The following is a 14,663-nucleotide window of genomic DNA, read 5'->3' as shown; positions in this document are numbered from 1 at the left end:
TAGTGTGTATATATATATATATATATATATATATATATATCCATCCCACGTTCAAAGGCTGTTAAATCGCGTTGTTTACCCATATCTTCAGAAAAAAAATATCACTCTACTGTCGTGGTAAACAACCTGCTTCCCTATTTATAATGGTCTGGCCCTCTAGCAACTTCAGCGTGAAATTATAGCTAATTTGCCTACAAACGTCAGGTGGTCATAATAATCTGGCCACTCAGTGTGGATAGAAGGTTCCGTCCTCATATCCCAACCTCTACCTGCAAAAGCACGCCCTTCTGGGTAACATTAGCACTAGAGCTTTCACCAACGTCTGAAAACCTAATCTCTAGTTCCATCTCTTTAGGATATTTACAGCACTTCCAGTAGTATATATTATATGATTTCAATAAGTAAATACTTCAATTATGTTTTAAGTTAGAAGTTGAAAAGAGACTGTAAACCACTTTGGTAAAAAAGCTATCAGGAATGAGTTTGATACTGAAAGTAAATAGAAATTTATCTGTGAGCTTCCTGGTCATAAAAGCAAAAAAGCAGAAACAGTGGCTCTTTAAGTTCCCATCATAATTCACCTAGAGAAAGGAGCTGCTTTCTGGCAATAATTTCTTGAAGGATAGAACTACAGAAGGCTTCAAAACACACACACATATTGGCTTCATCTGCAGTTTTGCCAGAGTTGATGTTCTTCACATGGAGGTTTCTTATTTCAGCCTTTGACACAAGCTGGGGGTCTCGTTCTTGCCAAGTCCCCACCGACTGACCCTTAGGAAGAGGACTCTTGGCAATAGTATAAGCCTGTGTGTGCCGCGCCTGCACAGCCAGGTTCAGTGAGCCTGAGAGGAGGCGGTGAAGGATTGAGGAAACACAGACAACAGAAGAAAGCTGGGTCTGGGTGGGACGCTGCCCTCTCTGATGGAGAGCTAGCGACAGTGCCACGGCCTGCAAGCCGAGTCTTTATTTTATAACCAGTTTCCACGAGGCAAAGTAAGGGCATGGTTACAACGTTCTCGTTCTCGTGGGTTTCAAATCTACTCAATTACATGCACCTGCTTAAGCTTTGTTTACTTGCTGCACCTCCCATAGCCTATATCACTTAGCCACGTGGGACCACAGGTTTGGACCATAGGTTCAAGCTTACAACTATAGCCTTCGGCTATAATTGTGCTGGGACTTGCACGTGGCTTTTGCCACGAGAGGATCATGCCCTCTCACTAGTCCCAGGCTTGAACTTGTCCAAATGCTGTAACCGCTTTCCATACCTGTGTTTTAAACCTCTCTGTGGGCAACCACCCTGCTAACTGAAGATACCCTCTCTCCTCTCCAGGGTCTCAAGTAAAGACTTAGCTCCTCCAGGTGCACTCTAAGAGTCCAGAGCCAGTACTCAATTGGTTGGGCATTGTTCCATGCAGTGAAAGGTTGCCAGTTCAATTCCCGGTCAGGGCACATGCCTAGGTTGCTTGGCTTAATCCCCAGTTGGGGGCATGTAGAGGGAAGCCGATTAATGTTTCACTCTCATATCAATGTTTCTCTCTCTCTCTTTCCTTCTCCCTTCCTCTCTCTCTAAAAGTCAATAAAAAAATCTTTTTAGAAAAAAACAAAGATATAAGCATAACCAATAGAAACAGACAGTAGGGGAGTGAGGGCATGTGCTGGGGGGTGGGAGTGGCTGGGGAGAGCTCAATGGGGTGGGGGAGGAGACATATTTAATACTTTAAACAATAAAGAATTTAAATTTTAAAAAATAAAAAACAAAACAAGAGTCCAGAGCAAATAAAAATGACAGTGAGAACTCTGGTGGCAAACAAACAAAGGGTCCTCTCATTGTCTTCAACCCCTTGCCTGGTACAGCTTGGATAAGGCCCCTAGTTCATGGATCCCAGGTCACGGAGGCCTGGGTTCCAAAGCACTCAGGTGAGGCTGCGTCTGAGCTTGGGCCACATCTATGGAAGGCTCTGCCCAGCGTCTCCTGAGCTTCTGCCCCTCTCTGCCTCTTCCTCCCAGATCACACGGCAGCAGTACCAGAATGCGCTCACCGCCTGCCACATGGACAACTCACCCCAGTCCCCCGACATGGAGGCCTTCACTGACGGAGACTCCACCAAGGCCCCCACGACCCGGGGCACACCCCAGACCCCCAAGGATGACCCTGCTGTCATCCTCCTAAACAACAGGAACAGCCTGCCATGTAAGTCAGTCAGGCGGACGGGCCGGCTGCCTTGAGCTGAGGGCAGTCCTGCCTTCCTCCTCATGGCTGCCCCGAGCTGCCATCTTGTCCTCATGGAGCCCGGGTCTTCTCCAAAGCAGAGAGGTGACACACGTGCTGTTCTCCCCAGGCAGCCGCTCCGATGGGCTGAGAAGCCCCGGCGAGGTCGTGTACCTGAGGATGGAGGAGATGGGCTTCACCCAGGAGGATATGACAGACTTCCAGGAGCACAGCACACAGCAGCTCTCGGTGTCTCCTGCAGCCATTCCCACAAGAGCAGGTCCGGGAGGGAAACTGGGCCCCAGGAGCCAGGGGGGTCTTCACCATAGGGCACTGGGTGAGGGGAGCCTGGGATCCCAGCCCCCGTGTAAAATGTCCCGCCTCCTACGCCTCCTAGCATCTACTGGGCAGCTACCGTGCATCAGACCCTGGAAGACAGTGTGTTAGGAACTAGGCTTCCACCTGGGTTCAGAGCCTGGCTCCTTCACTTAGGACAGTGGTTTTCAACCTTGGCTGCACATTAGAATCACCTGGGAATCTTTTTAAAATCCTGATTTCTGGGCCTCATCATTAGTAACAAAGAAACAGAATTTCCGGAGGATGAGGCCCAGAAATCAGGATTTTAAAAAGATTCCCAGGTGATTCTAATGTGCAGCCAAGGTTGAGAACCACTGACTTAGGAGCTATGCAATTTGGGGCAAGTTACTTTATCTGAAGATTCGGTTTTCTTGTCTTAATAGGTACATTTCCTTACGCTAATAGATACAAATCGCAGTAACTAGCTCATAAAGTAGCTTTGAGCGTCGATGAGCTAACACATACAGAGGGTACCTTCCAGTGCTTGGTGCCATGCTCTCTAAAGAGTGCATCGTTATTGTTAGGCCTACTTTACAGATTAGGACATTGAAGTCAGCCGTCACTCTCATTGGCAGGGCTCTTCCCTTCCTTTGAGGCCCAGGGACCAGACGTAATCGGTAGGAGCTGTCCTGAAGTCTGAGACCGTATCACCTCCCTCTGAGACACTGGAGGCCTCTGTCTTGATGGTGGTGTTGCTCCGAGCTCCCAGCGTCCCAGCAGTCCTAAGGTCCTTCTGTTCTTGCCTAAGATATGCTTGCCTGAGATATGTTTGAACTTGTAGCTAACGCAGAAAATCTGGGACATACATAATTACTGTTCCAGGACCTAAATTTAGGACTGATGCTCTTTTTCTCCCACCCACACTGAATTTAGTAGCTAAAACATGTACCAAGAAATTGTATCAAAAGAATAAGCATGGAGGAGATGGGAATCTTTGGAGATTATCTAACCCATCCTCCTCTATGGCACATGAGGACCCTGAGACCTGGAGAAGGGAGATGACTTGCCCCATCGGTATGCTGCATTAGAAGCGGACTCAGCCTCCTGGCTCAGGGTGCAGGGCCATTTCCAGCACATCATTTTGCCTCCCAGGTTAGGTTCTTCCTGCATTGGCACTAAGAGCTGGGCTCCTTCCTGGCTCTGAGATTCTGGGGCTTTCTGAATTCTCACCGGGTTCAGTGGGAGAAGACCTGGCATGTGCTTAATTGTTATTGAGCCCTGTGGTTTTCCAGGATCTGTACAAATAGAAGAAGGACACATCACCACCTGTCCTCAAATGTGCTTTTTGTCTGGCAAAAAATGCTGAGTAGAGAACATCTTGTTCCCTTCTCTCTCCTGCCAAACAGGGTTCGAGTAGTTAATTCACACTCTTGTTCTCTGTCTCTTTGTTCCTTTTGTGGCACTAAAGTGCCCCTTGCTAAAGGCTCTCTGGGCATCCCTCCCTTGTTGGAGCCACTGCTGCCTTAGCACTGGTGCTGCACTCTCACCTGCTAAGAAATGTCAGCCAGAATCATCCCACCTCGGTCCCTAGGTGTGCACGTTGGAAACACTTGTGTTCGTCCTTCTTTCCTTTCAGCATCAGATAGTGAATGTTGTAATATCAACCTGGATACAGAGACCAGTCCCTGCAGTAGTGACTTTGAGGAAACCATGGGCAAGAGGCTGCTGAGAACCTTGAGTGAGTATCTCCTCACCCAGACGAAAGCCACCTACCAGCTGGGTAGTAGGAAAAGCATGTTAGGCTCTTCCTCGTGGAGGAGGAACCAGTGACTCCTTTTGGGAACCCTAGTGAGGTACAGCCGGGGGAATCCATCATAGGCCCTGGGCTGTTACTGCATCCTTGATCATTGGGGATCAGAGGATGGGAAAGGCATGATCACGAGGCATTACATGGGCCTTACTCAGTTCCCTCCCGGAAATCTCCATTCCATTGGCACTAGCCTGGGTTTGTGGCTTTGTAGAGCTGTCATCTCAGGGGAAAGGTGCATCCTCGTCCTTCAAGATGTAAATATGCTGCCTGGCTGGTGTGGCTCAATGGTTGACTATGAACCAGGACAGGAGGTCACGGTTCGATTCCTGGTCAGGACATATGCCTGGGTTGTGGGCCCGATCCCTAGTGTGGGGCTTGCAGGAGGCAGCCAATCAATGATTCTCTCATCATTGATATTTCTATCTCTCTCTCCCTTCATCTCTGAAATCAATAAAAATATATTTCTTGAAAAATGTTAATATGCTGATAGCAGCAGCAGGTTACAATGCAGATTGCTTCCTGCCAAACTGTCTCCATTTCTGCTTCTATTTTGAAAGAGAGCTTGGACCACCAAGAGAGTATGAATGTCCTCTGAGTCCTACAGATTGATCCTTACAAACTGTGTTTTTCAGGTGGTCGAAAAAGGAAGAGGTCACCTGATGGAGAGAGAGCCTCTGAGGAGAACTCCAATTTAACACCTCTCATCACATGATGGGCAGACAACTTTTGCTGGGTGTGTGACATTCCAGAGCTTTGGGGGAGAACCCACCCTCCTGTCATCTGCTTCTCCCCAAGGCCTCCCACAGGTGACAGAGCATTCTGCTTCCCTCACCACCTCTTCACCCCTAACTGTCAGTTTGGCAGACTTTCCCTCATCGCCTCCAGTTGGACTCAGCCTGCGGTGGCCAAGATGGAAGGAGGTGCCTCGAGTGGAACATGCTAGAAATGGCCTCGTCCACAGCACAGCCTGGGACTGGAGAAGACATGACTCCAGGCTGACAATACCACTCTGGGACCCCTAATGCCCTTTTTGTTCTTTGAGATCCCCCGATGCCATATTTCATGCGTAGCTTAGCTCAGAAGGTGCCACAGACAGGCACAGCGGAGGCTGGAGCAGCAAGCGTGACGGTGTGTTCAGAAGATGCACCAAGAATTCCTCCAGAACTTCAGGGCAGCGGGACTCAGCCATGTGGGCATGACATTACAATACAGAAAACTGTTGGTGACCAGTTTCCTGTTAGATAAGGGCTCCAGCAGCCTGGGAACTGGGTCTCAGCTGGAGTGGAAAGAATGCCAGATGGAACCTCAAGTCACTGATTTTCCCAGGGACACATCTGCTTTGGCTCCCAATCGGCAGTTACCAATCCATCAATAAATCTGCTCTGGAAGAGGAGGAACCGGGAACAGAGAGACCCAGTTGGGAGCCAGAGATGGAGCTTCAGGTTTTAAGTTCAAATCAAAGCAAATATATATTTTCCCATATATATGTGTGTGTATATATGGAAAAATTCTAAGCTATTGAAGCAAGTTTAGCCATGACAAACCAAAGAGTGCCCACGTCAGCCAAGAAGGATGCAAGCTCTCATGGGACTTCAGTGTGCATTACACAGGAACATTGAAGAGTCACTCCTCTTTCTCATCCACTCCCCCCACCCCTACCCCTTACTGCACCCCAGCAAGTTAGCCATGTGTACTTTATTCCAAGAACATATTAGATTTCTGCCATTTCACTTGGATGTGGGGGCAGATGCAATTCCAAGCATAACCATCAGATGGCAGGATGACTGCACGTACCTACTTGAATAAAAAAGTTCTGATGGGGACACAGAGCCAGCCTTAGGGAAAATGTGGAAGTGAAGGTCTTTGGGACCCCAAGTCCCTTTCTGATCTATCACCCTGATCCAATGCTGCCTGCTGAATCTCCAAACCATTCCCTAACTTTTCCCTGGGGTGGGGCACCATGCTTACCTCCCCTTCCTCCACAGCCATTACTCCTATTACCCCACACCCATTCAATCAGTAATCACATGATGGTTCCTCTGGGTTATTTGCAGCTTATCCATAGGAACCTTTAACTCAGGGGTTCTTAACTTGGGGGTCCATCCCCCCAGGGGGTCCATTGTTGGACTTCATAGGGTCTATGAAACCCCTAACACTAGGAATTTAGTATCTGTGTTCTTATGCCTGTTTTCCAGAGGGCTAAAGCTTTCATAGATCCTCAAAGGTCCTGGATCCACAAAGGGTTAAAACCTATTTTAACGGAAAGTGGAGCTTTCAGCCCAGTTTCTGCAATGCAGAGTGAAGTGAGCACTGGCAGTTTGAGACAGATTTTTAATTGTAAGTGGTCTTCGCAAGTGTCCTTGAAATTGATGGGGGGAGCTGGCACCCACCGAGAAGTGGAAATCCTCAGAAATTCTTGGCACAACCTAGGCTGTTGTACAGCCTACACCCCACATAACTTCATCCCCTCTTCCCCTCCGAACCGGAGCAGGTGTTGCAGACAGGAGGGCCACGGCGTGTGGAAGTAAAGACTTTCCAGCTGGTGATGCCTTTTCCAGCAGCGTATTAGCAATGTATTACTGACTTCACATCCCTTGCCTGGCTCTGCCTGAGGCTCAGTAGTGCATGACTTCTAGATAGTTCCAAGGCTACCACCTGCCCCCAACACCTACTCTTGCCTGGTAGGAATAGCAAAGTGTCACCCCCTCACCCCGCCCTGTGCTGGGTGCCTCAGACCCAAACCAGGGGACTGAGTTGCAGAGTAAGAACTGTTATGCAGTCTTCTTGCATTACCACTTAGGCCACAGGGCTCAGGCCACTGCTGTTGTGTTACATCCATCCCTTTGCAGAATCCCTAAGGAGCCTGTAACCACTCTCATTCCTATTCCCCAGCCCCACCCTCCCCAATTTTCTTCAGGTTACAAAAAGTTTAAAAAAAAAGACTTTAATTTTAAAATAAAGCATTTATGAAGACTTAATGAATTGTAAATAATTTTTCAATAAAATGAAAATGCTTTCCTGGAATGTGACTAGTTTCCTTGCCCTGAATCTGGGAGTTCTGAAGTGTTTTCATTTGAGATGCAGGTTGGCTGGAGCTCACCTGTGATTATCTCACGGGGCCCACCTGCCTGAAGAGGCTTGGCTCTGAAGGCCAGGTGTGAGGCTGCGGTCGAGGTTACAGGAAGGCTCCAGTGCTGTACTTTGGGAAGACAGATAGGTAAGAATTTGCAGAAACAAATGCCAGAAATGGAAATAAAACTCAAATGAGAAGCTAGAGCAGCCGTGGGCAAACTACGGCCCGCGGGCCGGATCCGGCCTGTTTGAAATTAATAAAACTAAAAAAAAAAAGACCGTACCCTTGTATGTAATGATGTTTACTTTGAATTTATATTAGTTCACACAAACACGCCATCCATGCTTTTGTTCCGGCCCTCCGGTCCAGTTTAAGAACCCATTGTGGCCCTCGAGTCAAAAAGTTTGCCCACCCCTGAGCTAGAGTGTGAATGAGAACAGGAAAGAAGCACTAAGACAATAATTATTTGTGGAACCCATGTGATGCATGAGGCACTGGTGGGTGCCTTCCAAGCTCAAGATCTTTCTTGGGAGGAACACAAAGAGTTGGGTTGGGGGGAAGGGAGGAGCTTCACATGGAAAAGCAAAAACTAGGAATAACAACTGCTACTTCAAATATGTGTAAGGTCATCAATTAGAAGTGCCAGTGGACTTGGTATTTGTGGTTTGAAGGACGCAAGGAAGGGAACCAGGGGTGTAGGACAGATGAAGACCAAAATCTGAATCAAGGTAAATGATCTCTTTAAGGTACTCCATCAATAGAATGGGATGCTTCACCAAGTAGTGAAAGAATCTGCCGCTCTCCCCCTACCCCCCCCCCACCCCGCCCCCGTTAAAAATGAACAGGTCAGGGACAATATGGCAGAGACTATAGCTCTGAGAGAGGGTGGAGTTAATGACTTCTAAGACACCAATCAGCCCTCAAGACTGTAGGATTTTATATCAACTCAAAGGCACATTAGGGGCAGATCCTGTTAAAATAACTAGAATTATCTTTCAATATTTTCAAACTCAAGACTCAAATTCTACAGAACTATATGGGGAGAGTTCCTTGGACTCTCTGGAAAATGTGATCTATGTTCAAGTGGCTCTAATTGACTAGGAGGTGCTCCACTGCATTGGGTGGGGCTGTGTTCTAGAATCACCCTGAGTGATGTCAACCCTTCTAGGAATCCATGAAGTCCAAGGTCTTAAGTGATATAAGACAGCTGGCCTCTGAAGGACAAGTCCAGAAAACTGGCAAAGAGCTGGGGTGCAAAGCATTCACCAATGGTAAGCCTGTTACAAGAACACATTAGGTTTTCTTTAGCAACTAGTACATCCCTCTATAGCATTCTTTTTTTAATATATATTTTTATTGATTTCAGAAAGAAAGAGGGAGAGAAACATCGATGAGAGAGAATCATTGACTACCTCCTGCATGCCCTCTACTGGGGATCAAGCCCACAACCAGGCATGTGTCCGTGACCAGAATCGAACCCGGGACCCTTCAGTCCGAAAGAAAACCCACTATCCACTAAGCCAAACTGGCTCTATAGCATTCTTTTTTTTATATATATTTTATTGATTTTTTACAGAGAGGAAGGGAGAGGGATAGAGAGTTAGAAACATCGATGAGAGAGAAGCATTGATCAGCTGCCTCCTGCACACCCCCCACTGGGGATATGCCTGCAACCAAGGTACATGCCCTTGACCGGAATCGAACCTGGGACCCTTCAGTCCCCAGGCCGACACTCTATCCAGAGAGCCAAACCGGCCAGGGCTATAGCATTCATTTTAAGCCATGGGTTACAACCTATTGGTGGATACAAAATCAATTACATAGAGTCTCAATCAGCACTTTTATTTCTTTAGTGAAATGGAACATAACAGAATAGAATGGACTAGAAAATATCAGAATGCACTGCATGTAGCAAGAGTATATACTGTTTGTGAAACTTTTAGTTAACTGTGTGCATGTGATGTAAATATATTTTGCACCTTGGCTGCCCTAAAGAACTAAAGCTTAGGGCTAGGGACACAATCATGCAGAAAGAGCAGGGACACAGACACTCTGGGTAGAGGTGATGAGTTTTACTGACAGCCAACACCCACAATTACACATGGCTCTTCAGACAACTTGATCTTTGGGACTAGACTTTGTACAGAGTCAAGCAACACATAGAAGCACACAAGTGACACAGGCAAGACTCTTGCTTCTAGCAAGGGAGCAAGATATCTACAGCTCATGATCAAAGTACCGTTTTATTCTTCTTAAACAGGAAGCTTAATTTGCTCTGGCCTTCAGAAAGGCTCTAACCCAGGCCCACATCTCTTTTCAAGGGATGTTCTCTTCAAGCGGGGCCAACCTCACCAGAGCAGCCTTTTGGTCTTGCAATAGTCTGATCCATGATGTATACAACTAGACTTGTGCAGGCAGGGAACACACTCGACAGAGGGCCGCTTTGGTGGTGCTGGTTTCAGTGGTACCTCTTTACTTGATTTTGGTGACTGCTTCATGGATGGAGGTGGCCACATAATCTAGGTTTTTGGTGGTTAAGCCACACATGTTGATCCGACCACTTGGCAGCAGATAGATGTGCTTTTCACTGACCAGATATTCAACTTGCTTGGCTGTTGAAAACAAAAAGAGATAGAATCAGAGTAGTAGGAATCCTTTAAGCCTCAGCAACTCCATGACAATTTTAGTTTTCCTTCTTTGCCTCGTAATACAGAGAAGAAAAACCAAAGGAGCTATTTTGTCCAATTGTACACAGGGAAAAATCCTCAATCGATTCTGAAAACTAGTCGTATTAGCTGACTTTCTAATCCCCAAGAAGTTTAATAGCGCTCCTCCTCATGGGAATTTTAATCTGGGACTACCTCCCAACCAAACCTTGCACATCCCATTCACAGGACACGCTACCAACTGAAACAACCCCCAGACTTCAGAACATTCCATTGATACGAAAAACTGGTTATGAAGTGCTTCCTTTGTCTCTTCCTTAACCTGAATTTGCTTATCCCTGAGCACCTAGAAGCAACCTCCCTTGGACATTTCATTTTCACAGTACATTGTACAAGGCCCATGCATGAGAGGAGCTGGATAAATATTGTGTGCATGAACCAACGGGCTGGAAACCTGCAGACACCTCTCTGATCTGACATGTCTTAGCTCTCTCATTCAAACATAAACAGGAGCACTTTCCCATGTGTTTGCAGAACTTCTCATGGATAGAGCAGGTAGGGACTGCCTGTACTTCCTATATGCCACAATCTCTAGAGCTTTTTTTTTTTAAATATATTTTATTGATTTTTTACAGAGAGGAAGGGAGAGGGATAGAAAGTTAGAAACATCGATGAGAGAGAAACATCGATCAGCTGCCTCCTGCACACCCCCCACTGGGAATGTGCCTGCAACCAAGGTACATGCCCTTGACCGGAATCGAACCTGGGACTTTCAGTCTGCAGGCCGTCGCTCTATCCGCTGAGCCAAACCGGTTAGGGCTCTCTAGAGCTTTTTTGCTTTGTTGCAAGGCCATGAGAGAATTTCAACTGATTGTTGTCTAGTTTATACCCTTAAGACACCATCATTTGAGGGAATGGGATAATAATTGTTATGGATTGAATGTTTGTGTCACTCCAAAATGCAGGTGGAAACCCTAACCCCAATGTGATGGTATTGGGAGGTGGAGCCTTTGGCAGGTGATTAGGTTCGATGAGGCCATGAGGGTGGAGCCCCATAATGGGAGTAGTGCCCTCATGAGAGACTAAAGAGAGCGTGCTCTCTCACCATTATGTGAGCATGAAGCAAGAACACAGCCACCAGCAGGCCAAGCAGAGAACCCCCACCAGGCCCTGACCATGCTGGCACCCTGACCTCAGACTTCCCAGCCTCCAGAGCTGTGAGAAATACATTTCTGTTGTTTAAGCCACCCAGTCTGTATTTTGTTATAGCAGCCCAAACTAAGATGGTAACAAAATCATAATAATCAAAGGAGCAAACCCTGTGCCAGCCAGTGTTCTAAGCACTTTATATTAACTCAGTTCATCTTTTTAAAAATTGATTTAGGAAGAGGGAGAGAGAGAGAGAAAGAGAGAGATGGCATTCTGGTGGCCCTGGTTTATAGTAACTTCCAGGACCTTTGATGTCCTAATTACTACCAAGCCAAGCACATGCAGGTGAGTGGCCATGTCTGCAACATATGGCCTGGCCAGTGGGTGCTCAGGAATAACTTACTAAATGAATGATCCCTCTATCACTGGAAGGGACAGCCAATTGCGAATAGGCCCTACTGACGGCTGACCAAGATCATTCAAGGCTACCCACTGGACATTCAATCATCTTTTAATTCCAACTACCAATCTAAGTTTTTATTTATGAAATGGAAAGGTAACTTGCTAACCTCTTTTTTGAGGGCAATGCTTAAGAGACTAGGAAAGACCGGTTAAGAAATTATGTCCCTGCCCAGCCAGGTGGCTCAGTTGGCTGGGGGGTTAGCCTGCACCAAAAGATTGCAGGTTCAATACCCAGTCAAGGCACATACAGGAGGCAACTGACTGATGTTTCTCACATCAATGTTTCTTTCTACCTCTCTCACTCCCTTCCTCTCTAAAAAAAGTAAAAAAAAAAAAAAAAAAAGTAAAAAAAAAAAATTAGGTCCCTGAATAATCATATGTAATATTCATATTTAGGACTAAGGAAGAGCCAAAGGGTACCTAAGCATTTATAACAGACTTTTCATAAATCAAGGCTCCAAGCCATAAACCCTGTTACATCCCAGCTGGCTCTGAGCCACTTCCCTGGCAACAAAAATGAAAATATCTTCGTTATGGGACGCAGGACAGACCACAATCATGCTCTTCTGAGACCCAGGGAGTTCAAGAGATGGATGGGACACACTGAGAAAACCTAACTTGTTCTGGTCTAAAGTTCTCGATGACCAATTAGGCAACAGCTAATGGAGCCAAGTCCAAGGACACTGACTGAGAGGAGTGCTGGTTCCAATAGTGAGCATTTGGGGGGTGGGGAGCACTTACTGTTCAACCCTGTGAAGCTGAACATTCCAATTTGCTCAGTGATGTGGTTCCAGGTTCCAGGGGTCTTGAGGGCCTCTAATCGTGCCCTGAGTTCAGATCTCATGGTCAGAATCCGGTCAGCCATTGTCTTCACATTACCTTTCCTGAGTGGACAGTAACATAAATACCAATACAGATCGGAGAGATAATACATGAAAACACAGGTGTTTAAAAATCACAATTCAATCTATAAGCTGAAAATGGGACTACCACCTGCCTATTATGGTATGTGGGTGCCTGGATGGGGGATATACAGGCCAAAGAGATACAGTTACCAGGCAGAAGGAATGGAATATATTCACTGATGGAGCTCAGTTCTAGTCTTGGGTATAATAGCTGTAATACCACCTATGTTTTAACTCAGACTTCACCTAGGTGCTGATCTAGACAGAATGATATATTTTATCAGGACTCATTAAATAGAGATTGCAGATTTAGCTACTATATAAAAATTACTGTTTCAAATAAGATAAAATATATGTAACGTTAAGAATGAAGAGCCCCCAAATTGTCACACTAACTTGAAGTTGGATATTCTATCCTATCAGGAATTCCTTCCTGTTTCCCCACTTGAAGGGGACAAAGCCTAGATGGTGGGAGAGTGGGGGAAACTTGCGTTTATTTGAGTGTCCCTTCCTATGTTCCCAGTGCTTGTGAGGCACGAGTGTTGTGTTATGCACATGAGAGTAGGTGGCAGCCCTATTTCATAGAAATATCTGAGATTCAAAGAGGCTGAAGTAATGATGTCTTGCCTCCGCTAAAATAAGAGGAAGAGACAGTTAAATGTAATGGGGCACTTACTGTTCTGCAACCCCTTGCCCATCAGGTTGTGAGTCCCTTACCATTCCTTAAAGAGGTCGGGGTTAGAGAGGGTAGTGGCCACGATCCGTGCTCCCTGAGCAGGGGGATTGGACCAAGTGATTCGCACAATCTTCTCCATCTGGGAAAGGACCCGCTGCATGCTATCAGGTTCTTTCGCAACCACGGTCAGATTCCCCACACGCTCATCTGGAGACAGAGACAGGAATTAGCCTTGGTGGCCCTGATGGGGGCAGGGGTGGAGGGTGGGGCTGCAACTCAGGAGAGCACTCACTGTAGAGCCCAAAGTTTTTGGAGAAGGACTGGGCACAGAAGAGCTCGAATCCTTCAGACACAAAATAGCGAATGGCCCAGGCATCTTTCTCTAGGTTTCCAGATGCGAAGCCCTGATAGGCTGAGTCAAAGAAGGGAAACAGAAACCGGCGCTGCGAGGAAGGAAAGTGAGTCAGGCAGGACATCCTTCAGGAACCAACCTCAGACACTGGCTTTTCATCCCCAACTGTTTCTGGAAGGAATTTCTAAAACTGTCCATTTCTCCTCTCTCTCTCTTTTCTGCATCCAATCACCACTTTACATCTCTATTTCTCTGTTCAGATAAACACCAACCCCTAAATCTAACAATTTCGGTAAACCTTGTTTTTTTAAGTGTATCGCCCCAGAGCATCATGATGCCGCCTTGCCAACAGGGCTTAGGGATGGAGGCATGGAGGCAGTGTCTGACCTACATTGGCAGATTCTTTCCCATGAATTCCTGGTGTGATAAGCTTAGTCAAATGTCAGCTTGGTATCCCCAGGGCCTCTTCATAACTTCAGGGCTACTCTACTGGACAAGTACACTGCATACTCTCTATTCTTATCACTCCAGTCTCCTCAAAGGGCTCCCCACACTGAACTTGCTCCTCCTCTGGGCTCACTCTCTATGTGGGCACCACCTCCCTGATCCCAACCATCCAAGCCAGTGGCTAAGGTGCATCTTCCTGTCCTGCCTCTGCAACTCATCCCTCACATCCAATCACCCTCCCAGTCCTATCACTCCTGTCTCCTGGGAGCTCTAGAATCCTTTCACACCTGTCACTGCCATCTACTTCACTCAGGTCCCCATCAGCTCCTACCTGGATTATAACAATAGCCCCCTAACTACTCTCCCAGCCTGTCTAATCTGGACTCCCTCTGATCCATTCCCTGCCATGTAGCCACGGTGACTTGAAGACAATGCACAACAGATCATGTCACTCCATGACATCAAAGGTTTTCATGGCTCCTCATTGCCCTCAGAATGAAGTCAGGGCTGCAGCACAGGCTCCGGTCCCCATTTACCTCTCTAGCCTCATGACTCACATTCCCCCAAAGCCCTTGGAATCTAGGCCAGGAATTACTTTCACTTCCTTAAACGGG

General features: G+C 46.7%; 2 protein-coding genes across 2 annotated transcripts in view; one reads left to right on the top strand and one right to left on the bottom strand.

Moving 5' to 3' along the window:
• The window catches only part of CNNM1 (cyclin and CBS domain divalent metal cation transport mediator 1), a 51,359-nt gene extending 44,121 nt beyond the window's left edge, over positions 1–7,238 (top strand). The window contains 4 exon segments of the mRNA XM_023754850.1: positions 2,011–2,194; positions 2,343–2,492; positions 4,146–4,247; positions 4,952–7,238. Of these exon segments, the coding sequence (XP_023610618.1) occupies positions 2,011–2,194; positions 2,343–2,492; positions 4,146–4,247; positions 4,952–5,031 (516 nt within the window). The 3' untranslated portion in view covers positions 5,032–7,238.
• A 1,980-nt stretch (positions 7,239–9,218) lies between these two features.
• Positions 9,219–14,663, bottom strand: part of GOT1 (glutamic-oxaloacetic transaminase 1) — a 20,072-nt gene continuing 14,627 nt past the window's right edge. Inside the window, exons 6-9 of the mRNA XM_006089945.3 lie at positions 13,543–13,693; positions 13,292–13,457; positions 12,411–12,553; positions 9,219–10,004 (exon numbers count right to left, since the gene is read on the bottom strand). Coding sequence (XP_006090007.1) covers positions 9,865–10,004; positions 12,411–12,553; positions 13,292–13,457; positions 13,543–13,693 — 600 coding nt within the window. The 3' untranslated portion in view covers positions 9,219–9,864. The remainder of the gene's footprint in view (positions 10,005–12,410; positions 12,554–13,291; positions 13,458–13,542; positions 13,694–14,663) is intronic.

Source organism: Myotis lucifugus, unplaced genomic scaffold, assembly GCF_000147115.1.
Source record: "Myotis lucifugus unplaced genomic scaffold, Myoluc2.0 scaffold_66, whole genome shotgun sequence".
Taxonomy (NCBI): Eukaryota; Metazoa; Chordata; class Mammalia; order Chiroptera; family Vespertilionidae; genus Myotis; species Myotis lucifugus.
This window is presented reverse-complemented; position numbering and strand designations above follow the sequence as displayed.